Here is a 24,488-nt window from a genome sequence, read left to right on the forward strand (position 1 = left end):
AAGTTACTGATATTAATGAGTTACACTTACTGTTGCGATTCTGTTTCATGGGATGCAGAATGCCAATGTCCGATGAGCGATATCCCTTTAGCAAATAGGTGCCATTATCGTTGCCAAACTTGTTCATCTTAATGATGCTCTGATCATACAGCTTGATGTACAGATAATCCTCAAAGACGTCAATCTTTTGCGGCTTCTCTCGTGTGCCAAAGCGTCGCACCACATTGCGATCCTTGCCATTCAGACGACACGTTTCAATTGTGCCCTTGCGATAATCCGCCCAATATAATCGACCCGTTGGATAATCAATCGACAGACTGATTGGCCAGCCAACATCGCGCTCCACAAGGCTCTTCTTGTTGCTGCCATCCAGTGAGGCAACCAATATGCCATTCTCCAGCGTAGACCAGATCATAACACGCGATTCCGGCTCCAGGACAATATCCGTCGGATTCATGCCCGTGGAGACAAGAGAGATGTACTTCTTGCCTTCAATATCAGTGGCAATAATTTGATTGTGGCGCGAATCAATGATATAAACCATTTGTGTAATCCAATCCACGGCCAGCGATTTGGGATCGTCCAGATCGGGTATCTATATAAATCAAGAACAGGCACGATTAACATTTATTATAAAAATTTAATTATCTTGTTGGTTTTTATAGTAAAAATTCATTGAATTCATTCTTTTGACTAACTAAATTAAAAAATTATACCCTTATTCAATTTATTACAAAAGATTAAGCACTTTCCATTTTAAATATAATAGATTTAATAAAAGTAATTGTTATAGAAATTTTAAGTAACTTGTATATCTCTTATTGATTTATGCGGTTGATAAGATAGTAAAAATAGTAGTAGTATTTATAGTAAAAATGTATATATAAAATTTAAAAAAAAAAGGTATACTTTTGGAAACTTACATTAAAAGCATAAAGTAAATGTAATAAAAATAATTGTTATTGAAATTTAATGTAACTTGTATATCTCTTATTGATTTATGCGGTTAATAAATTGGTCAAAATATGAGTTATTTTTAATTTTTGTAAAAGAAAAATTTATAGTAAAAATTTTTAAATAAAATTTAAAAAAAGTTTTAGTTTTTCATGATCTGAACTCTTTGGAAACTTACATTAAAAGCAGTTAACTCCTTGAGGTCACGACGCACTCGTACGCCAACGCCCTCCACATGAGGCGTGGCTATTTTCATGGTATGCACCTTGCCGTGATGCGAATCAATCCAGAAGAGCAGCGTGTCCTTTGGCCTGATGAGTATGTCAAACACATCAATTTTCAAGCTGTCCGTTTGGAAGAAGCCGACAACAGTAGTTCCCTCCTGTTTGGCGGGCAATATGAAGCGGAATTCCTGCTCCGAGGCTAGCAACAGTATTTGATCCGGTCCAGATGCCAGACAAGTGGCATTCTTAGCCACACCCTTGTGATAGCCCGCCGTGCACTTGCAGTTGTAGTGACCCGCCTTCTTCTCAATGCAAATCTGTGAGCATGTGCCAAATCCACAGACCGGCGGCTGACAGTTCGTCTCATCGGAGCCATCAATACAATTGTATTGGCCATCGCAGCGGAAGTTCTTTGAGATGCAGTCATTGTTCTCGCACTGGAACTGATCATGCCGGCACTTGGGCAATGCCGCACACACCTGATCCGATTCATCCTCGTTTTTGCCACAATCATTGACTCCATCGCAAAGCGCTGATTTGCGTATGCAAAGCAGATTGTCGCACTTAAAGGCATTATAGTGACAATGTATATGGGCACAGGTGGCATAGCTCTCATCACTCCCATCCAGACAATCGTCCCAGCCATCGCATTTCCAGCGTGACATTATGCACTTGCCATTCCCGCAGCTAAAGTGATCCGGCGGACAAGTGCAGTTGACCTCATCGGAGCCATCGGGGCAGTCGTCATCGCCATCACATTGATATTGCCTGTTTGATAAATGTAATTTATACAAAATAATTAATAAATATTAGTACACCCTAACAACTGAGACAAATTAATTACTTATTCAGTTTAATTATATAATATAATAATAATTGTATTATATCAGTTAAATCAGTTATCTTTAAAATGTAATATATAAAAAATACTAAATTTTTCAATTGTTTTTTTTATTTTTTTGATTTTTAAGTCTATAAAATTTTTTTAATAAAAAGTTTCCTAATTTTTATTGTTATTTTTAGTTTTCCGTTTTATTTAAATCAAGTAGAATTATAGATAGTATGTATGTAATTCTTTTTTCTAAACCGAAACTTTATGTTAAGAAAGAATTCATATTAGATTTATTTTTTGGGTTTATTTTAATATTACTCACGTGTTAATACAGGTATTAAATGCGGCGCATTTAAACTGATTGGGCTTGCAGGTGATGTTGCAGTTGATCTCGTCGCTGCTGTCATCGCAATGGATCTCACCGTCGCAGCGGAAGTCGTGCTTAATGCATTTCCCGGTGCCACAACGGAACTCGCTCTCAGAGCAGTTGCGCATTTGGCAATTGAGCTCATCGCTGCCATCACCGCAATCGTTCTCATAGTCACAGCGCCAGCGTCCGGGTATGCACTTGGAGTTGTTGCACTTGAAGTAGGTGGGATCACAGGTGGCTTTGGAGGTGTGACAGCTGGGCGGCTCATCCTCGCCATTGGGACAATCCTCCTCGTCATCGCAGCGCCAGGCAAGCGGTATGCAGCGACCCGAGTTGCATCTGCAAAGTTAAATGCCAAAATAAATATAATATTATATAATATACTTAAAAAAAAAAGTAATACACATTGAGCATTTTCGAAACAATTGTCAAAATTTCAAAGGGAATACCCTTACTATCAAAATCGAACTCTAGCAAAAAATAATTTTCTTTAAGTTAATAAAATTTAAATGCAGAATGAATATAGAGGCCAAACCATGATCAAAATGACATTCCGCTTGAAAATCGGTTTAGTTTTGACAAAGTTATGACGGATTGAAGTTGGTCAGACTTTGGATCTAGTAACTTTACAAGTCAAAATTTTTGTTCAATTTCCCATGATTTTTGACAAGAAAATGAAACGTCGCAAAATCAATTTTAAAGTGTTGTTTTATACAAATTACGATATAGGGAGTTGATTAAAAGTGAAATCTTGAGATTTAAAATTTTGAATTTTCCAAATTTCAAAGGGTCCCCCCTTAGCATCCAAATCGAATCTTGGTCGAAAATAATTAATTTTTCTAAATAAACAAAATTTAAATGCAGAATGAATATAGAGGCCAAACCATGATCAAAATGACATTCCGCTTGAAAATCGGTTTTGCCAAAGTTATGACAGTTCAAAGTTGCGCAAGTCTCTGATCTAGCTACTTTTCAAGTCAAATTTTTCTTGATTTTGACATGATTTTTTACAAGAAAATGAAAGCGTTAGTTTCGGTTAGGGGTTCCGATACCGGTTTCGATGTTATTCCAGGACTTAAACTATTCATTTAAATCGTATTTGACATTAAATAAATATATAAGAATCTTGAAGAATTATCTAATGACTTACTGGAAGTCGTTGGGTCCACAGGACACATGATCGCAGTTGGCCTCATCGGATTTGTCGGCACAATCGATGTCGCCATCACAGACCCAGACATAGGGCATACAGCGATTGCTGCCGCACTGGAACTGATCCTTCTTGCAGACAAGCGGAGTGCAGCCGGCCTCATCCTCGCCAGCAGGACAATCTCGTACGCCATCGCAGCGCTTCACACTGTCCACACAGAAGGCCGAACTGTTGGCCGTCGCCTCGCATTTCAGATGATTCTCAAAGCAGGTGAACTTATCGCAGTTTAACTCATCCGTGCTGTCTCCGCACTGATTGACGCCATCACAAATGGCCGAGGGATGAATGCATTTCTTGTTGCCGCATTGATACTGACCAGGCTCACAGTGGAATGGTGGACAAGTCTCGGGCTCATCGCTGCCATCGCCGCAGTCGTCCTGCGTGTCACAGCGCCAATAGAAGGGTATACACTTGTACGTATTGATGCACTCAAAGTGTGCCGCCGTGCAATTGGCCCGACACGTGCGTCCATCCTCGGCGAGCACAAAATTGTTGGGGCAGGCGCACTTGTAGAACGGCTCCTCCGGCGACAGCAGACACAGGGTGGAGCAATTGGCCTGCAGGCAGGGATTGCCACTGGTTGGCTGCTGTTGGCGATACGGATGATAGACACGCAAGTCCATGGGTCTGTGTATGGTTGTTATCAATGTGGAGCAGTTCTGGCCATCGTATTTGTTGCAATACTCAATGGATTTCGTCTCCCAGTCGGACCAATAGATGCGATCCTCCCACACGGCAATCGCAAAGATGTGATGCAGATTCAAATGTGGATTAATGCTGCGTGCCAGCAGGATTCGTGTACGGTTGCCATCAAGATCACTGACCGAAATCGTATCCTCTCTGGCATCGCCCCAGAATAGCTGTTGGGTCTCAAAGCTAATGGTCAGAGCATTTGGCCAGCCCAGATTCTCGCGTATAATCATGCGTGGCTGTGATCCATCCATGCCGGCCTTGCCAATGTGCGGATTATCGCCCCAATCGGACCAGTAAATGTGACGTTGATAGGGATCCAAGGCAATGCCACGAGGCTCACGCAGATGCTCGTTGATTAGCACACGTCTGTACTTGCCATCCAGTTGGGATACCTCGATCGTATCCAATCCCTTGTCACACCAATACAAGTTCTTGGCCACCCAATCGACAGCGAGACCATCAGGATTCTTTAACATTGCCTGATGCAGAGTTTGTGTCTTGTTTTCCGCCGGACAATGACGCTTAATGGTGCCCACAGTGCTGGTCACATCCGACCAATACAGACACCGGCTATCCCAATCGAAATCCAAGGCCACAGCATTGGACAGCGAATGAATCAGTATGGATCCGTTGCCCGTATGATTCACTTGCCTAATGTAATATCGATTCGAGAATATCAGCTTCATTGTCTCGTTGCTGGTCGACTTGCAGGTATGATGATCCCTCAGCTCGTATCCCTTGGCGCACAAGCACTTGTACGATCCGTGCGTATTGACGCAGGTCTGGGAACACGGCTGCTGCTCATCGCACTCGTCAATGTCCGTACAGAGGTGTGTACTGCCGGGCAGCAGCTTAAAGCCGGGCAGACAGCGGCATTCATAGCCAACCACCTTGTCAATGCATTCATGTTCACAAATATCCGCGATGAGGCATTCATTCATATTGCACAGTGCCTCATCCGAATAGTCGGCACAATCATTTCTCCGGTCGCACAACAGATCCGCACTGATGCAGGCGCCGTTTTTACAACGGAAATCGTTGGTGCCATTGCAGGTACGCGTATGAGCACAGAGGGAGTCCAGCTCATCGGATCCATCCGCACAGTCCGGTTTGCCATTGCAGGTTTGATTCTTGAAGATGCATTTGCCATCCTGACATTCGTGCATTTGAGCGCCGCCTGGACAGGCGTGCGGCGGATAAGCTGGCTCACAGCCCTCGTACTCGTCATCTCCCCCCGGACAGTCCTCGTCGCCATCGCACACATAATGCGAATCGATGCAGAGACCTGTAATTGATAAAGAAGGTTAATAAGAATTGACAAAGGGACAACGATTTAAAGATGGAAAAAAAATATATTTTCTAATTCTGTTGCAGAATTAAAAAATAGGGCAAAACAAGAAAATATTGACATTCCGCAGGAAAGTCGGTTAAGTTTTGACAAAGTTATGATGATTTGAAGATCTCAAAGTGGAAAACATGGAATATATGGACAGTGATCAAAAGTATGGAACAAATGGACAGTGATGGAAAAAAAATATATTTTCTAATTCTGATGCAGAAATAAAAAAGAGGTCAAAACAAAAAAATATTGATATTCCTCAAGAAAATCAGTTACGTTTTGACAAAGTTATGACGATTTGAAGATCTCAAAGGGGTCTAGGGGAAAATATGGATCATATGGACAGTTGCAAAAGTATTGAAAAAATTGACAGTCATGGAAAAAAAATTTATTTTCTAATTCTGATGCAGAATTAAAAAAGAGGTCAAAACAAGGAATTATTGACATTCCGCAAGGAAATCGGTTAAGTTTTGACAAAGTTATGACGAATTGAAGATCTCAAAGGGGTCTAGGGGAAATATGGAAAATATGGACAGTGATCAAAAGTATGGAAAAAATTGACAGTGATGAAAAAAAATTACATTTTCTAATTCTGATGCAGAATTAAAAAAGAGGTCAAAACAAGGAAATATTGGTATTCCGCAAGAAAATCGGCTAAGTTTTGACAAAGTTATGACCACTTGAAGATCTCAAAGTGGAAAATATGGAATATATGGACAGTGATCAAAAGTATGGAAAAAATTGACAGTGATGAAAAAAAATTACATTTTCTAATTCTGATGCAGAATTAATAAAGAGGTTAAAACAAGGAAATATTGACATTCCGCAAGAGAATCGGTTAAGTTTTGACAAAGTTATGACCACTTAAAGATCTCAAAGTGGAAAATATGGAATATATCAAAAGTATGGGTAAAATTGACAGTGATAGAAAAAAATTATATGAGTATTTGCAATCACAAGTCACTTACCACTTGAGCAAAGGAAGGCAGGTGGCTGGCAATCAGGAACGTGGGACATCCCACCACATTGGGGTCCCTCGTCCTCAGCGCCCTGATCGCCATTGCTGGGACAATCCTCCTCGCCGTCGCACACCCACTTTTGTGGGATGCAGCGACCCGAGGTCTTGCACTGGAACAAATGAGCTCGACATGGACGACTGGGACACTGCGGGCCCTCGTCAGTGCCGTCGGCACAATCGCTTTTGCCATCGCATTGCCAGCTGTTGGGAATGCAACCGTTGTCGCAGGCAAACTGATTCACCTGACAGCTGGGGCGACAGTTCAACTCGTCGCTGCCATTCTCGGCCGCGTCATCCAGGCAATCATTCTCGCCATCACAGCGCCAGGCGCCAGGAATGCAGCGTCCATTGGCGCAACGGAACTGACCCAAGTCGCAGGTGGTGCGATTGAAGTTGCTGCAGTTCATCTCATCGGTGCCATCGGGACAGTCGGGTTCGCCATCACAACGCCAGCCGGGCATTATGCAAATGGTGCTGTTCGCACAGTGCTCAAAGAAAGCATCGCCCTGCTCACAAGTGCGCTGGGCACAATGCTTCTCATCGCTGAAGTCGCGACAATCGCGCATATTGTCGCATAGGAAGTTCCGGGAGAGGCATTCACCGCTGCCGCAACGAAACTGATCTGGTTCACATTTGCAGAGCAGTGGGGATTCATCGCTGCCATCGCCGCATTGCTGCAGTCCATCGCAGGTCTGCTCCTTGGCAATGCAACGATGATTCTGGCACATGAAATGACTATCTGGACACTGTCTAATCACACAGTAATCGCGCAGCTCATCGGATCCATCCAGGCAATGGGTCACATTATCGCAGGTCAGCTCCAGCGGTATACACTCGCCGGAGTGGCATGTGTACTGCGACTTGCCACAGTTTGTGTTCACCGCGGCAATGCAACGTCGTCCATCGGCAGCCAGGACACCTTGTGTGCACTGGCACTTGGCCAATCCGTCCTTGTTCAATATGCACACATCCTCGCAGAGTCCGTTCAATATCTTGCACTGATTCGAGTCACAATTGATGCTGTTATTCTGCACCGCAATGATGCCCATGGGCTGGGCCACATGCTCCCGCAGGAAGAGGACATCGGTGCCCGTGTATTTATTGGCACGCACCACGGCATGCAGCACCCAATCCGTCCAGAACAATAGATCCCCATAGATGGCCATGGCAAAGGCATGCTTGGGTGTTGTATGTGCCAATACCACGCGATTGGTGCCATCATAGTTGGCATGCTCAATCTTATCCAGTCGGGCATCGGCCCAATAGAGTTTCTGCTGCTCCAGGTCCAGAGTCAGAGCATTGGGCATCTTGATGTCCTTGTGTATAATGCGCTCCACCCCGTAGCCTGTCAGGTAGGCACGCTGTATGCTGGGAGATTGCTCATTCCAATTGGTCCAGTAGATCATGCCCAGACACGGCTCCACCGCAATGCCACGTGGCTTATCCTTGCTCTGTAATTTCAGCACATTTTTCACATGCTCCAAATTCTTCTCGGGCTGTGGCGTCAGATGCACTAGCTCCAAGCTACGTATGGCAGCATCGTTATTCGAGGTCCAGAAGAGCTGCTCATTGACCATATCATAGGCCAGACCCTCGACGCGTTTCTGCTGCCCAACCAGGACACGTTGTCCGGTGCCATTGAAGTGCACCTGATTGATGGTGCTCTGCAAGACATCCGAGTAGTAAACCAGCTGATCCTCATAGTTATAACTGATGGCAATCACATTACGCATCATTGTTGCATTCGATATGATCTGTACGGGCCAGTTCTTGTTGGCATGCTCCGTCATGTGGATGCTCTCAATGGTGCTGCGATAGCTGAATAGCAGGAAGTTTTCATAGGGCTCACAAGTGAAGCCATCCGCAGCGAGGCGACTGTGGGAACAGGCACAAATGGCACTGGTGCCGTTAAAGAGACACAGCTGTTCGCATCCACCATTGTTTTGGGCACAAGGATTCGTGCCATGTTGAACACGTTTCGAAAATATTTTAAGATCGTTAATGGCATCCTGGTTCGTCTTGAGTATCAGTTGTGAGTTCGAGAGATTGGTCAGTGGCGCCACTTTGATGGATCCCTCACTATACTTGTTCTCCGCCCAGTAGAGATAATCTCCAAGCTTGGCCAACGACACGGGCTTGTTTAGAGTATCATTCAATAGCAGCTGACGCAAGTTTCCATCGTAATCAACCTTCATGATGGCATCCGGATATCTTTCGCACCAGTAGACCTTTGTGGCATCCATGTCAACGATCAGACTATGCACGGCCCAATTGGGACGGGTTTGATTGACCAACACAAAGGGTTGACTGCCATCCAGACCGATGCGTCCAATATAATTTTGGGTTACATAAAACAACAGACCCTGCAACGGATCCACAGCCAAAACGCTTGGTTTCTCCACATTTGCAACAACCACATACCGATGGCTGCCATCCAGACGAGACACCTCTATCACATTACGCTTCGTGTCGCTCCAGTAAATGTTGCCAGCAATCCAATCAATGGCCATGCCGCCCAACCAATCCTGTTGCTTATATCCACCCAAATTAATGGAATGCAGAATGGTTTCCCGTTGTGTGCCATCACGACGTACCCGCGAAATGGAACCGAAATCATTGTCGCCCCAATAAAGCATATCTGTGGCAGCATGGTATTCAATGAAGCTCGCCAAGCCGATGCGAGAGATGGGCACAAGAGCCTAAATAAAATGAGAATTGGTTAAGTATTTTAATCAATAAGCTTAAGGGAATAAATCTATGTATATATATATATATATATATGTATAATTTATATAAATCTTTATATACATAATCTATATAAATCTATATATAAAATCTTCTATACTTATAGTATAACTTATAAATGAAAATACATAACTTTAAGCTTATTTTAAAAAATAAATATTATAGAACATCCCTTATTTTTTAGATTGTTAAAAAAAATTTACAAAAGAGTTATTTTTGATTTTTATGTACAATTTATCTGTGGTTATAAAATTAATGAACCATACAAGATAAATATATATTTGATAATATACCAGTTTATAATAAAAGTTACAATAAAATAAAAATTATAGAATATCCCTTATTTTTTTGATTGTAAAATAAAATTTACAAAAAAGTTATTTTGGATTTATGTATACAATTTATCTGTGGTTATAAAATTAATGAGCTTTTATCTGCGTTTTAAAACCATACAAGATAAATATATTCGATAATATACCAATTTATAATACAAGTAACGGAATAAGTTTTATTTTATTCAAAAATCCAAAGATAATTCTTATTCCGTGGCTTTTATTAAAATATATTAACTAATTGTTATTTATTTATTAACTAATTGTTATTTTTATGATTTTTTTTTACTATTATATTAAATCTTATTTTTGATTTTTACATACAATTTATCGATGGTTATAAAATTAATGAGCTTTTAGCTGCGTTTTACAACCATACAAGATAAATATATATTTGATAATATACCAGTTTATAATAAAAGTTACGGAATAAGTTTTAATTTATTCAAAAATCCAAAAGTCACTCCTATTCCATGGCTTTTATTAAAATATAAGAACTAACTGTTATTTATATGTATAAAGCGTAAATAAAAAAATATTGTGATTTCTTAACTATAATTTTAAACTATATTTTAAATTTATAAACCCTAGAATAAATATAAATTACCGGCTTGGGTGGCTCAAACTGTTCACTGGGATCAATCATTTCCACGCCCTGCATCACATCAATGGAATAGAATATAAACTCGGCACGTGGTACGCAGCGTGTGGGATTATGTGGCTCCACATCATAGCCCAAGGCGCAGCGACAAACATGATCTGAGGAAGATATGGCCAGGCAAAGATGCTCACAGCCACCACGCAATGGACCGGCACAAGTGTTGGTGCCCGTTTGGGCATCTGCATAGAACATCTTCATGCTCTGAATGCTCTCTGGAAAGGGAGGAAAGGGAAAGCGGTAAGTAACTGGATAAGAATATCGTTTAAAAAATTAATAATTACTTGTGTTAACCCGCAGGTAGGACATGTTCAGACACTGCTCCTTCTCGCAGTGCATGATGGCGCTTTGGATATTCTCGGGAAAGTAGAGAGTGCCATTGTAGACGGTGAGCGAGCTGATTAATGTTATTTGACTGGCCACCAGCACCAGATGCGTCTCATTCTTTGGTATATCGTAGTAGGCAATTCCGGAGTTATCATAAGCGTAATACAATCGCTGCGAATCAAAGTCCATGGTCAGACTTTGCATGCTATTGTTGTGCTGGTGTATAACCAGACGTCCAGAGCCATCGAGATTCGATTGCTCCAGCTGCCACAGCGTTTTGTCCTGTGTCGAGTGTATCCAGTACATTTTGCCACTACAAAGAATACAAGTTAATTGCGAATTTAATTGATTGTAAATAATAAATTACTTGGCCGGATCCAGGGCAATGCTGTCCACCATATTAAGGTTCTCATGAATGTGTGCCACGTACTCCCCCTGCAGATTACTGACGATAATTGTGCATACCGTTGTACCCGAGGAGAAATACATGTGCTTCGCCATCCAATCGATGGCAAAGCCATAAGGCTTCTCAATGTTCGTATTGATAATGGGCTCAATGAGCCCACTGGATATGCCAGCTCTCGCGATCTCGTTCTGTTGTATATCCGACCAATAGATGTGACTGTCCTCCACCAGATAATCAATGCGTTGTGGCGCCACAAGCTGCAAAAGAGCAGAGTTGGGTCCATAAGCATTACCATTACTTTTTAATTAGCATTAAAAAAAGTAGTGCTAATGAAATTTCATTTCACTAGCATTGAAAAAAGTAGTGCTAATGAAATTTCATTTCACTAGCATTGAAAAAAGTAGTGCTAGTGAAATCGTCATTTCACTAACATTGAAAAAAGTAGTGCTAGTGAAAAATTATTTAATTGGCATTAAATTGGCATTAAGTAATGCCAATGAAAACCCATTTTAATTAGCAGTGAAAATAATTTTTTTGGAAATTAAAAAAAAAAATTGAAAAAATTGGAAAATTGTTTTTCCAATAGCTTTTCCGATATTTATCCGATAGTCTTATCCGATAGTCTTATCCGATAGTTTTATCCGATAGTTTTATCCGATATTTTTATCCGATAGTTTTATCTTTTGAAAAGAGTAAAGAGTAAGATAGTTTTTCAACTGAATATGATTACTACTAATAGGAAATCGCAACTTTTACTATATAAAACTTAATAAACCATGAGCTGATGTATTGTACTATACAATAAATTTAAAAGTTGATTAAATAAGTTGCGTTTTCTTACTTAGGTCAAAGACTTTTCGACCCACCCTCGTACTTACCCTTGGAGATTGCCTGATGGTGGGTATGGTATGATGATTGGGCAGTTGTAGGTCAATTCCGCGTATTTCATCGCCGATGACAAAGAGCAGCACCTGCTCATTGGGTACACAATTTCGCTCGTCAGCGGGATCCAAGCGCATAACATGCGGACATTCGCACTTGAATGTTCCTCTGCCGCTCAAGAGGCACAGATGGGAGCAGCCACCGTTGTTGTCGCCACAGGGATTACGATCCCAGGGCTGGCGACTCGAGTGCAGCACCTGGATGCCAAATGGTTGAGTCTGTGTGCGTTGCATCACCTGAACATCACTGCCATTCCATTTGTTGGCACGAATCACAGACGTTGTGCGCCAATCCGTCCAGTAAACGTAATTCTCGAAGACAGAGATGGCAAATGGATGCGAGAGTATGTCCTTGTTGCGCAGCACAACATGATGCTCGGAGCCATCGTATTTGGTGCTGCTTATCGAATCGGATTTGGCATCCACCCAATAGACACGCTTCTGGGTATAGTCGAGGGTCAGGCCATTGGGCCAGCCAGCACTTAGCTGCCAATTGGTGGAGATAAAGCGTCTGCCCTCTCCGGCCATGCTGCAGCGTTCAATGCGCGGTGAATTGTCATCCCAATCGGTCCAAAAGAGTAAGCCTTCGCGTGGATCCAATGCAATAGCCCGAGGACTTTCCATGTTGCCGGCAATTAAGGTTCTTCTAAAGCTACCATTCAGTTTGGCCACCTCAATTTGATCCAGATTCGAGTCAATCCAGTAGAGATTCTTGCCAATCCAGTCCACGGCCAATCCCTCAGTGGTCGATAAGCCCGAATGCACCACGGCCTCAACATTACGCAGACTTTCGCCAACCAATTGACCACGATAGATCTTATCATCTATCACGTCCGTCCAGAAAATCTCCACACTGGACTCGTTGTTGTACAGAAAGTCCAGGGCAATAATGTTTCTCAGGGAGCTATAAAAGCTGCTGGCACTGAGTGTCTTCAGATTGATGCCACGTATATCCTGTCGATTGGTGAATATCACGTAGGGTTCATCGGGTGCTGTGCTCTTGCATGTGAACTTATCGTAGGCCAGGTCGAAGCCCTCGAGGCACTGGCAAGCATATGACTTGCCATTGTTCTCGCAGACCTGAGCACATGTATCCCAGTGCTCGCAGGCGTGCAACATGCTGCAACGTTTGCCATTCGGTTGCAGAAACAGATGAGCCGGACACGAGCAAAGGTAACCCTCGGGCGTATTATGACAATTATGGGAGCATACATTTCCCTGTTCGCACAGCTTGTCGGCGCAAAGGAATCCCTCATCCGTGGTATCCTCGCAGTCATTGTGACCATCACAGAGTTGGCTTACGGTTATGCATTTGTTGCTAAAGCCGCACAAGCGATCTGGATGCTCGCATATGACCGTCTCATTGAGATCAAACTTGGTTTTATGCAATTCGGTGCAGTTCAATTCATCCGTCTTGTCGAAACAGTGATTGATGCCATCGCAACGCAGGAACTCTGGTATGCACTCGAAGGGATCGGCACAGGCGAATTCAAAGGGCGCACACTCATTGAGCTCCTTCCAGCCTGTGAGCGGATGATTGTCGCTCTTGGTCTGATTGCATTTGGCCTCATCACTCAAATCCTCGCAGTCTTGGACTCCATCACAGAGGTGCATATCGCTATAGCAGCCAAGGGAACGACAATATCGCTCTCCATAGCCACACTCGTGCTCGCAGGCAAACTCATCCCGATCGTTTCTATGCAAAATAGATAAGATAGATAGATAAAGAGAGTTTTGTAACTTGGAATTTCATGTATATTACCCGCAATTGTCCACACCATTGCAGATATCGGTAAAGGGACGACAACGTCCATTGTCGCAGTCAAACTCGGGACACTTGCTGTCCAAATAAAGATCCGATGATTCGTCGGAGCCATCGTCGGGTCCACAATCGTCGACGCCATCATTGACCCAAGTGAGTTGAATGCAGCGACCGCTCTTCTCGCAGGTGAACTCATTGCTATTGCAGGTGTTGTGCTCACAGTTCAACTGATCCGATCCATCCGAGCAGTAGCTAATGGAGCTGCAGAGCAGGGCACGCTGATAGCAACGCTCATTGCACACAAAGTGCAGTTTCTTATCACAGGAGCGGGGATTACATGGACCCAGGGCATCGCTGCTCTCATCGGTGCCATCCTCACAGTCCTCAAAGCCATCACAGAGATCCTTGCCATCAATGCACTGTTGTGTGCTGCGACATTCATGACCCGAGCTGCAATTGGAGCGAGCCGGAGAAGTCGCCGTTGATGGGGTCAATTGTGGTATACAATGGGTGCCAGTACCATTGAGTGTATAGCGATCCGGGCAACGACAAATGGCGCCTTTGGGCGAGTTCAGACACATGCCCGGACACTTGGACATTGCACATTCGCTGGGCGTTTGTGGCAGTGGCTGTGTGGCAACATCAAAGATACGCAAATCGACGGCATTGCCATTCGGTTGCAGATGCACCGTCGAGCTAAACGTGTTGGTCAGATTCGTTTGATGGACATGAAAGCGCCAAATGGTCGAGTTTATATTATCCACCCAGTAGACAACACCATTGTACTGCACCATGGCAAATGGATGGAACTGTTTCGAATTGAACAGCAGCTCTCTCCCAGTGCCATCCAGTTTCATGCGCTCAATCGTGCCCAGCTTAAAGTCGCACCAATAGATATGCTTGGTGCGTCTATCCACGTCCAAGCTACGTGGCCATCGCATTGGCATCCCATCCGATGACTTCGCCAGCAACTCCTTGTGTGTGCCATCCATCCAAGAACTGTAGATACCCGCCTCGCAAGATTGAAATGCCCATTGTGTCCAGTAGAGAAGACCGGTAGTCGGATCCACCTTCAGTGACCTGTGTAAACATAATTGATATCAATTAATTATATCAATTTCGAATACGTTAATAAACATCAGTTAGAGCAATTTTAATAGGCTTTTAATTATCTATTAAATTTTAGATAAATAATTGTTTTCACAGAGAACAAAAATTAATTTTATGTATATTTTGTAGAGATTTATTTTATAGAAATTAACTACAGAGAAGTAAGACTGACGAGTACACTTTATAGGAACAATTGCAATTGATTCCACTTGAAACTTTACGAGTATAGAGGACTAAGAGAATTTTTTAATTAATTTTGTTAGTTTTTAATAGAGTTACTGAAGAAAATAGATATGAAAACTTAGAGTAAATTAAAAAGTAAGAAAAGGGCCTAATTCTAAGGAAAAATTAGTTCAAATAAAGATAGGATAGGGATAATTTAATCAAAATATTTTGAACTATGCCCACTCAATTAAAGAATTTGTTAAAAGTAAAAAAAGCCTAATTGTAAGGAAAAATTAGTTCTAATAAAGATAGGATAGGGATGATTTAATCAAAATATTTTGAACTATGACCACTCAGTTAAAGGATATTTAAAAAATAAAAAAATGACTAATTCTAAGGAAAAATTAGTTCTAATAAATATAGGATAGGGATAATTTAATCAAAATATTTGGAACTATGCCCACTCAAAGAATATGTAAAAAGTAAAAAAAAGGCTAATTGTAAGGAAAAATTAGTTCTAATAAAGCTAGGCTAGGGATAATTAAATCAAAATATGTTTAACTATGTGCACTCAATTAAAGAATATGTAAAAAGTAAAAAAAGCCTAATTTTTAGGAAAATAAAGATAGGATAGGGATAATTTAATCAAAATATTTTAAACTATGCCCACTCAATTAAAGAATATGTAAAAAGTTAAAAAATGACTAATTGTAAGGAAAAAAAAATTAGTTACAATAAAGATAGGATAGGGATAATTTAATCAAAATATTTTGCACTATGCCCACTCAGTTAAAGAATATGTAAATAATAAAAAATGGCCTAATTCTAAGAAAAATTAGTTCCATTCAAGATAGGATAGGGATAATTAAATAAAAATATTTTGAACTATGCCCACTCAATTAAAGAATATGTGAATACTTTAATTAAATAAGATATTAAAGTCGAGGAAATTCTAGGCATGAATGTACATCATTTATTTAAACCTGAGAACCCAATTTTAACAACAGCATTATGATGAAATTATTGATTTATGGAGCTGTAAATTGTTGGATCTACTTACATGGCATCACAGTCCAGATTGAAGGTAAGGACTTTGCTCATATTACGTAGCGGAGCGACACGAAGCTTTCGATAACCCGTCCAGTACAAATGCTCGTTAATCCAATCGTAGGCAATGGCATGCACCTGACGCCAGCCCGTGGAAAGGGTGCGCGATACGCTGCCATTGAGAGACTGGCTCTTGATGGTATAAGCGGGCTCATCGGAGCTGAGGGGGGATGCCTCGTGGTCGGGTATGACATACAAAATGGATTTGCCACGCACATTTACATCGATGGCCTTCGGTCCGGAGACATTGTAAATGGGTACCATTACATCGGGCTGCTCGCCAAGCTGTTCCAGCTGCTGCACCTGCTCGGTATCCAGCGGCACGCCAGTGATGCGAACCAAACGCTTGTCGGTGTACACCAGAAATTTATCGTGCGCGGAAAGTAAACAGGTCGTCTGATTGTACAATTTATAGCCGGCCGTACACAGGCACTTGGCGCTCGCAAATCCTCGTATCCAAAGAGGCACACAAATCTGGTTGCAATTGCCGTTGTCCTCCCGGCACGGATGCGCCACCTCTGGCTGCTTCTGGCGATGGAAAATCCGAAAATTTGTGCCACGCGTCACATTCGCCAACAGCACGCGCGCCTTCAGCGTAAATTTGTCCAGTCCAACGATGGCCCTGTCCGTCCATGGTGCCAAATAAATTGTGTTTTCGAATATCTCCACCGCCTGGATGGTCTTCAATGGCACCGGTGACTGTAAACAACAACAGGAACAAAAGCAACGGAAATTGTGTTTAACACAACAACAACAACAATTACAAACAACGTTGCTCATGGTTTTTGCGGTTTTTCGAGTTTTATTTTAAAAAGTTTACTCTTTACGTGTATATAGGTCAACGAATTACTTGAATCGCAGTTAAAGGCTTTTGGCATTTCATTAAACTGATTCTCATCTAAAAAATAGATACAAATTGAATCATATTTTATGAAGTACATTTTATTTAAAAAGTTTAACGAGAAGACTATTAGGCTATTTTCACGACCACTCACATTTGCCACATTTGCTCACATTTGAATGTGCCTCATATTTGGCTTTCCACGACAAAATGTGATACTGTTAAGACACCCAAAGCAAATCAGCTGTTCGACTTCTGTGCACAAATTATAAAAAGCAGACAATAACAATATTTTAAAATTTATTATGTTATTATAATTGGCGCAAATTAAATGCCTGCCGTTTTCATTGATAAAAACAGCTGGTTAAGGTGATATTTGCTTTTTTTTTCACGAGCTTACCGATAAACATCGCGTGTTCGATAAAAAAATACTGAAATTCGCCGGGGCGAATGGGAAAAAATCGGCTCATTCATTATGAATGAGCCAAAATGATCATTCGGATTTTGTACTGAAATGAAGTCCACATTTGGGCCAAATGATGAGAATGGCGTCGAATGAGCCAAATGTGCTGTCGTGGAAATAGGCTATATGAATAAATGAACAGTGATTAAAAATAATTGATTTTTTAAATTAATTAATTTTCAATATTCCTGAAAATCGATTTAATAGACTTGATTGATCGTCAAAAAAATAATCTAGTGAAAGTAGTTAAAAACAGTAGTTGACAATTTCAATATTATTGAATACCAAAAAGAAGTTTATCAACATTATTAAAATAAGGACATATTTTTCTACCTACTTTCTAAAACGTTTCTGAGTATTTTCAAATCAGAAGTACAATTCGCAAAATATATGCAAATAAATCAGGAAATAACAACTCACGTTTGGTGACTTTTTCAATGTCCAGCGCTGCAGTCCATTATAGTTAACCCGCTCAATGACATCCTTGTAGACATCAATCCAATAGACATGCTCGCTGGCCAAATCCAATGTAACGCTACTGGGATGATAAATCTGCGTGCTGACGAGTGTTGTGCGATTGTTGCCGTCGAGCAGGGCACGGGATAAGCTGGGTGTCCAATCCGTATAGAAGAGATAGCCCTTGGTGGGGTCGAGCACCAGCGAGGATGGATGCTCCACTTGATGTAGTATGAGGCGGCAAAAGGTTACCGCGTTGTTGCACAGATACACCATGCCCTCGTCCTCGTTCAGGAAATACCAATTGCCTGACAGCCAGTCTAAGCGTAGTTCGACGAAAACTGCAAACAAGGCCGCAACCAACAGACAAACAGACAAGCAAACAAACAACATCAGCAACAGAGAGAGAGAGAGAGAGAGACGAGGGAACTCACATTGATGTGGAGAGATGAACGCGGAGACGGGCAGCGTCCAATTGACATTGGCATCCTCGATGCGTTGGCAGTGCATGGTCAGCTCGGTCCACATCTTTTGCAGGGTGCACAGCGTTCGATTGCGATGCCACACCTCGAAGGCAAGCACAAATTGAGAAGCCTGTGAGGACATCAATGGCATCTCACCGTTCCCAGGAGCAGTGCTGATGCGTCGAATACCGCCTGCAGATAGCAGCGTCAGTGTTGCTGCCTCCGATGGTGGCACTAAAAAAGATAGAGTGGGTTAGTAGACCATAAACCATGTCCAAGTTGACATACACTGAAAAAAAAAAAAGCTCAAAATTCCTAAGTTTAGCATGCATTTTTTATATTTTTGTAGGGTATATTATATTTAATTTATGTATTCAGGTCAAATTCTTATAAAAAATATTTAATTTGAATATTAAATACGTTTTTCATGCATTTTTTATATTTTTCAATTATGTATTCAGGACAAATATTAATAAAAAACATTTAATTTGAATATTTAATACGTTTTCATGCATTTTTTATATTTTTGTAGAGTATATTATGTTTCAATTATGTATTCAGGACAAATATTAATAAAAAAAAAACATTTAATTTTAATATTTAATACGTTTTTCATGCATTATTTATATTTTTATAGAGTATATTATGTTTCAAAATTGTATTCAGGACAAATATTAATAAAAACGTTTAATTTGAATATTTAATACGTTTTCATGCATTTTTTATATTTTTGTAGAGTATATTATGTTTCAATTAAGTATTCAGGACAAATATTAATAAAAACATTTAATTTAAATATTTAATAGGTTTTTTAAAAAGTTAAAAGAGCTCCGATGATCAAAATGAAATTTTAAGCGATTAATTGCTTCCAAGCTCGAATTTTTTTTTTTTGCTTTAAAAATTAAATTTTATAATTTTATTTTTCAGATTTTTTAAAGTTTTTTTTATAACTTTCAATTATATGCATCATAAAAACTAAATGATTTTCGGTTCTAAAGGGACTTGGATATCTATAGACTTTAAAAAAATGAGTTTATCATACTTTTGATAACTTTTGAGCTTAATTTAATCTGTGAGTCCCCGATATTTTTTTCTGTGTACTCACCGTTTATGGCCAGGCAGCGCTTGCCCAGCTTTGTGTAGCCAGAGACGCAGCTACACTCGTAGGAACCGGGCGTATTGCGGCACAGTTGATCACATGTCCCTGCCACGGTGCACTCATCGTAGTCCATGCAACGCGTCGAGTTCACGGACTCGGGCACTTGTCCGGCCGGACAATAGCAACGTGCACCCTGCGGCGTCAATTTGCAATTGTAGCTGCAGTTGAGGGCAGCACAAGCGGCATTTTGCTTATCTGCAATTATCGATAGTTAAGTGTGTGGAATGACCTTTTGCTTTAGGCGATTATGATGCCAACTAACCACAATGCAGCTCATCGTTATCACAATCCCAGTGGCTGTCACAAAAGCGCGACAGCTCGATGCAGGCGCCGTTGTGGCATTCGCCTTCAAAGGCGCGACACTTGGGCGCAACGACATCGTGACCTGTCATCGTGACACGAGCAGGGGCAGAGAGAATGTGGAAAATAAAGATGAAAAGATTTTAGAAGAAACAGTAATAAGTATATAGTGCACACATTTTGGCTACTTACAGTTCGTCTCATCGGATATGTCGCCCTTCCCGCAATCGTATTCCCCATCGCATAGCCATGCCAGGGGTATGCACTTCAAGCTTTGGCCACAGTGAAATTGCCCCTCGTTGCATTTGGGTGACTTGGCTGCAAGCAACGCAAACAGAAACCACAATAGCAATAACGTAAATGAAGATTTATGAACGGTTTGTTAGCGGTTTCGTTGGTTTTTGGTTTTTGGTTTTCACAGCGGTAAGCAGGCAAGGGGAAGCTTACTACTGTTGCTGTTGTCTGTGTCCTTGTACAAATCACTGAATTATTTTGCGAAAATTCAAAATAAGTAAACGCTAAGCTTACATTTGCCCAAGGCAAGTCTGGCAAGCGACAAGGGAGAACTATGTAAGTATTTGTGGCATGATAAAGTTTCAAGTGCTCTTTGGTTTAAATTACAAGACTACTTGAAGTTTGCTAAAAGCTGGCAAATTGCAAAATACATTTTTTCATTGTATTTCAATTAAATTTGAATAAAATCCTGCATACTTTTGGGCACACGCAAAAATTTATGTTGTGTTTGCCTTTGATTGAGTGCAGCTTGAAAAGCATTTTATAATCTTAATCAAATTTAGCATGGCAAAAAGCTGTAGATATCAATTTTAAAATACTTTAATAAAATTCTTTTATTGAATTGTTTTTCTTTCCAAAGGTATGCTATAAATATATTTCTGTGCAATCGAAGCCCATGAATATCTTTTACAAATTGATTAATTTAACCTTTAGTAAGCTAAGTCGATTGATAAATTTTGGTTCATATTTTTTACTGAATTATTTACAGTCAAATATTATGAATTTTTAATTGCTGGCTTTTTTTAAACAACTTTTCATTATAGTAGCCATCATCAACAAATTGTAAGCACATTTTTTTTTCGTCGTGTTGTTTTATTATTTTTAAACATTTCAAAATATGGACTTTAGAATGGCTACAAAATTGCCATGGAGAACAAACTTCAAGTGTGACTTTCGCAGCACATTTTCAACACATTTGGTTTCATTGTAGCGAAAATATTAAAAAAAAATGCAAATTGCCACGCCAAAATATTTGAAGAAGCAAAAAAAAAACAGAAAAAGTAGAAAGAGAAGAGAATTCAAATAACGCACAGCTCCCGAGTTGGTTTGGCCAAATCAAAGGCGACGACAATGACATCGTGGGGGGGTAGGGGGACAACCACTCGCGGCCATAACCATAAAAGCCACGTTGGCGACACATGGGACGTCCGAAAGGAATGTTTTGGCTGCCAAGAGGTTAAGCTCCAGAGAACCAGGCCGATGGCCGTCTATTGTTTTAGCCAAACGGATGGGCGGGGCGGGGCGGGGCGGTGTACTTAATAAGCCCAAGGGCATGCAGATGTTTCGGTATAAATTTTAAATTTTCATTTTATTCGATACGAAAGAATGGCGTGACAAATCTTGGCCAAAATTTGTGGGAGGCGTTAACTGCATGCTGGCAGTTGTTTAAGCAACTTGGCCAACACAAAATGGTCGTAAGCAATTGTTAAGCTTTATTTTATAATCGACACTGGAGCACAACGAAAATTATCTAGCAAACGCCACTAAATTATAGAAATACTTAAAAAAAAAAGCACTTTGGAACTTTACAAATTCTAATAAAAAAAATTGTTAATTAGTCAATTCATATTTCGTTCTCATAATTGACATTTCGAGGATAATAACAGAGCTTTCCTTTCAGTTTTAGACACTAAAAAGTTAAAAGCGACAAAATAAGGGGAAAATAACGAGCATATAAATTAAATGAAATTTATTTCGAGGGAATGCACTTTGGAACTTTAAAAATTCTAATAAAAAAATTGTTAATTAGTCAATTCATATTTCGTTCTCATAATTGACATTTCGAGAATAATAACAGAGCTTTCCTTTCAGTTTTAGACACTAAAAAGTTAAAAGCGACAAAATAAGGGGAAAATAACGAGCATATAAATTAAATGAAATTTATTTCGAGGGAATGCTAAATCCCTCGGAAAAGTTTTCAGCGTCGCAGGCAGTTTAAATGCGATATATCAAGAGAGAGATATGTACTCTATATAAAGTGCGAATGTGTGTGAGTAGGTGTGTGTGTGTGTGTGTGTGTGTGTGTGTGTGTGTGTGTGTATGTGTATATGTGTGGCAATTTGTGTGTGTGTGTGTGTGTGCATCTGCAGTCAGTGAGCTTTAATTGAAATTGCGTGGTTGAAAGTCTGATAGAGAGAGACTGATAGAGTGAGAGAGAGAGAGAGAGAGAGGGTGGGGTGTGGCATGAGTTTGGCAAATGTAGATGAGGACGCAGCAGTGCCTGCCACATTTATTATAATCTGTTGCATTAATATTTGCCGACAATTTGTCGTCAGAGTTGCCGCTTGTTGCCTGTTGTTGTCTGTTGACTGCACTGTTGTTGCTGTTGTTTTTGCTCTGTTGTCACCATAAAAATGCTATAATATAAAATGAAATTAAAAATGCCAACAGTCCAAGCTTGCAACGATGGGACAGCGTCCAATACGTTGGCCTCCGGCGCATTTGCTGTATCTGTTTGTTCTTTGTTGTTGACAACGCTGCCATTTCTCAGTTCTCTCAGTTCTCAGTTCGTTGTTGCTTTTTCCTTTTTTGTTTTTATTGGCATACTGCGAAAATGTCTACACATTAATTTAGTGGGCTGAAGTGGCCGACCGACAAACTGACTGTCTGTCTGTCTGTCTGTCTGCTTGGCAAAGCCATGTGGCTTATGTGGATGTCAACTTAAAGCACATCGAGTGCAGCAATTGCAACTAAAGCAACAACTATTGAAATTGGAATTTGACAGAGTTCAGAGTTAAAGTGTCATTTCAAGCGGAAATTTGGTATGGCCACAATGGGTTAAGTGCACAGCAGCAGGCCAACAACATGGGCGACTAATTGCATTTGGTGTTTTTGGCAGAGGCTTTTACGCATTTTGTGGCGCGTTGACCAGCACCTGTCATTAGGCGCAGTCAGCCAAAAACGTTTACAGCCAAACAGTCAAACCAATAATATTGCAATCAACAGCAATGGCCATCAGCAGCAGCAGCAGCACTAAAAACTGGCTAACATTGGTAATGGGTAAAGTGTGCTGGGTGGATACACACTGGATCCAGGGTAATGCGAATACTCACCGCATTCACTGGTCTCATCAGACCCATCCGTACAGTCCGGCTTGGAATCACATTTCCAGCGCATCGGTATGCAAAAACCATCGTTGCATGTGAAATACGAGGCTGGACAGGGACCTGAAATCGAACAGAAGATGAAAATGTAATAACTATCGCAATTACTTGTATGTAAAATTAAAGAGTCAGCGAGTGAGAAAAAATATGGGAATGCCTTAAAAACTCATTTCTTAACAAAAAACTAGTCGGAAAGGCTATAGACGAGATCCCGACCATAGGAAACCCGTTACATATTTCAATATGTATAAAAGTACTTTAGATAAATTACTTGTATTACTTTGAAAACATTCAACTTGTCCGATCTTGTTGCGATTCTGTGGGATAATAGATAACACTAATAGATAACCACCAAAATTAATTACCACAAAAAACGTATTACCTTAAAAACTGTGAGTGTGGTGGTTTTTCGTGATTTGCGGGGGCGGAGGTGGGCGTGGCTTAAATTTGAAACAAACTTGATCTGCGTGGGGTATATAGAAATCTGTGTGCCAAATTTGGTTATTCTATCTCTTATAGTCTCTGAGATCCCATTGTTCATACAAACAAACAAAACGGTTTTTCGCGATTTGCGAGGGCGAAAGGAGGCGTGTCAAAAATTTAAAACAAACTTGACCTGCTCCAACGCATTTGGAGTCTGTGGGTGAAGGTTTGGTATATCTATCTCTTATAGTCTCTGAGATCCAGGCGCTAGACGGACGGACGGACAGACGGATGGACGGACAGACAGACGGACAGACACACATGGCTATAACGACTCGGCTGTTGATGCTGATCAAGAATATACATACTTTATGGGGTCGGAGATGCCTCCTTCTCCCTGTTACATACATTCAAACGAACACAATACACCCTTTTACTTATTTTTGAAGTAACGGGTATAAAAACTAAATGTGACGTAAGGAAAAACATTAAATTAATGGATTAATAATTATTAATAAAAGTACATGCATACATTGTTGACTCGACAATTTGTTTAGAATATAAGGTTAAGACTAATGTGTACATAATATAATTGTAAATATTTATACTTATAGCTTATCGATAAAATGATTTGATTGATTTTACTATACATTCCATCTGCAAGGTTCATAATTTTAATTCACATGAATTTATTACGAATCAGAAAATGGCAATCCATTAAAAGCACTTGATAGGAAAGCACTTAATATTTTTGCTTGAATTCGTTGATATTTATCACCTAACTCATTCGT

General features: G+C 40.6%; 1 protein-coding gene across 1 annotated transcript in view; it reads right to left on the reverse strand.

The window, feature by feature from the left end:
- LOC117783028 (low-density lipoprotein receptor-related protein 1) overlaps positions 1 to 24,488 on the reverse strand; it is a 70,647-nt gene that overhangs the window by 2,695 nt on the left and 43,464 nt on the right. The window contains exons 2-18 of the mRNA XM_034620182.1: positions 23,224 to 23,337; positions 20,069 to 20,194; positions 19,839 to 19,961; positions 19,523 to 19,771; positions 18,388 to 18,651; positions 17,918 to 18,294; positions 16,147 to 16,892; positions 13,812 to 14,891; positions 11,987 to 13,745; positions 11,070 to 11,365; positions 10,660 to 11,015; positions 10,325 to 10,590; positions 6,591 to 9,339; positions 3,531 to 5,568; positions 2,333 to 2,719; positions 1,133 to 1,946; positions 31 to 595 (exon numbers count right to left, since the gene is read on the reverse strand). Of these exons, the coding sequence (XP_034476073.1) occupies positions 31 to 595; positions 1,133 to 1,946; positions 2,333 to 2,719; positions 3,531 to 5,568; positions 6,591 to 9,339; positions 10,325 to 10,590; positions 10,660 to 11,015; positions 11,070 to 11,365; positions 11,987 to 13,745; positions 13,812 to 14,891; positions 16,147 to 16,892; positions 17,918 to 18,294; positions 18,388 to 18,651; positions 19,523 to 19,771; positions 19,839 to 19,961; positions 20,069 to 20,194; positions 23,224 to 23,337 (12,309 nt within the window). The remainder of the gene's footprint in view (positions 1 to 30; positions 596 to 1,132; positions 1,947 to 2,332; positions 2,720 to 3,530; positions 5,569 to 6,590; positions 9,340 to 10,324; positions 10,591 to 10,659; positions 11,016 to 11,069; positions 11,366 to 11,986; positions 13,746 to 13,811; positions 14,892 to 16,146; positions 16,893 to 17,917; positions 18,295 to 18,387; positions 18,652 to 19,522; positions 19,772 to 19,838; positions 19,962 to 20,068; positions 20,195 to 23,223; positions 23,338 to 24,488) is intronic.

The sequence above is a fragment of the Drosophila innubila genome (assembly GCF_004354385.1).
Source record: "Drosophila innubila isolate TH190305 chromosome 2R unlocalized genomic scaffold, UK_Dinn_1.0 1_C_2R, whole genome shotgun sequence".
Classification (NCBI taxonomy): domain Eukaryota; kingdom Metazoa; phylum Arthropoda; class Insecta; order Diptera; family Drosophilidae; genus Drosophila; species Drosophila innubila.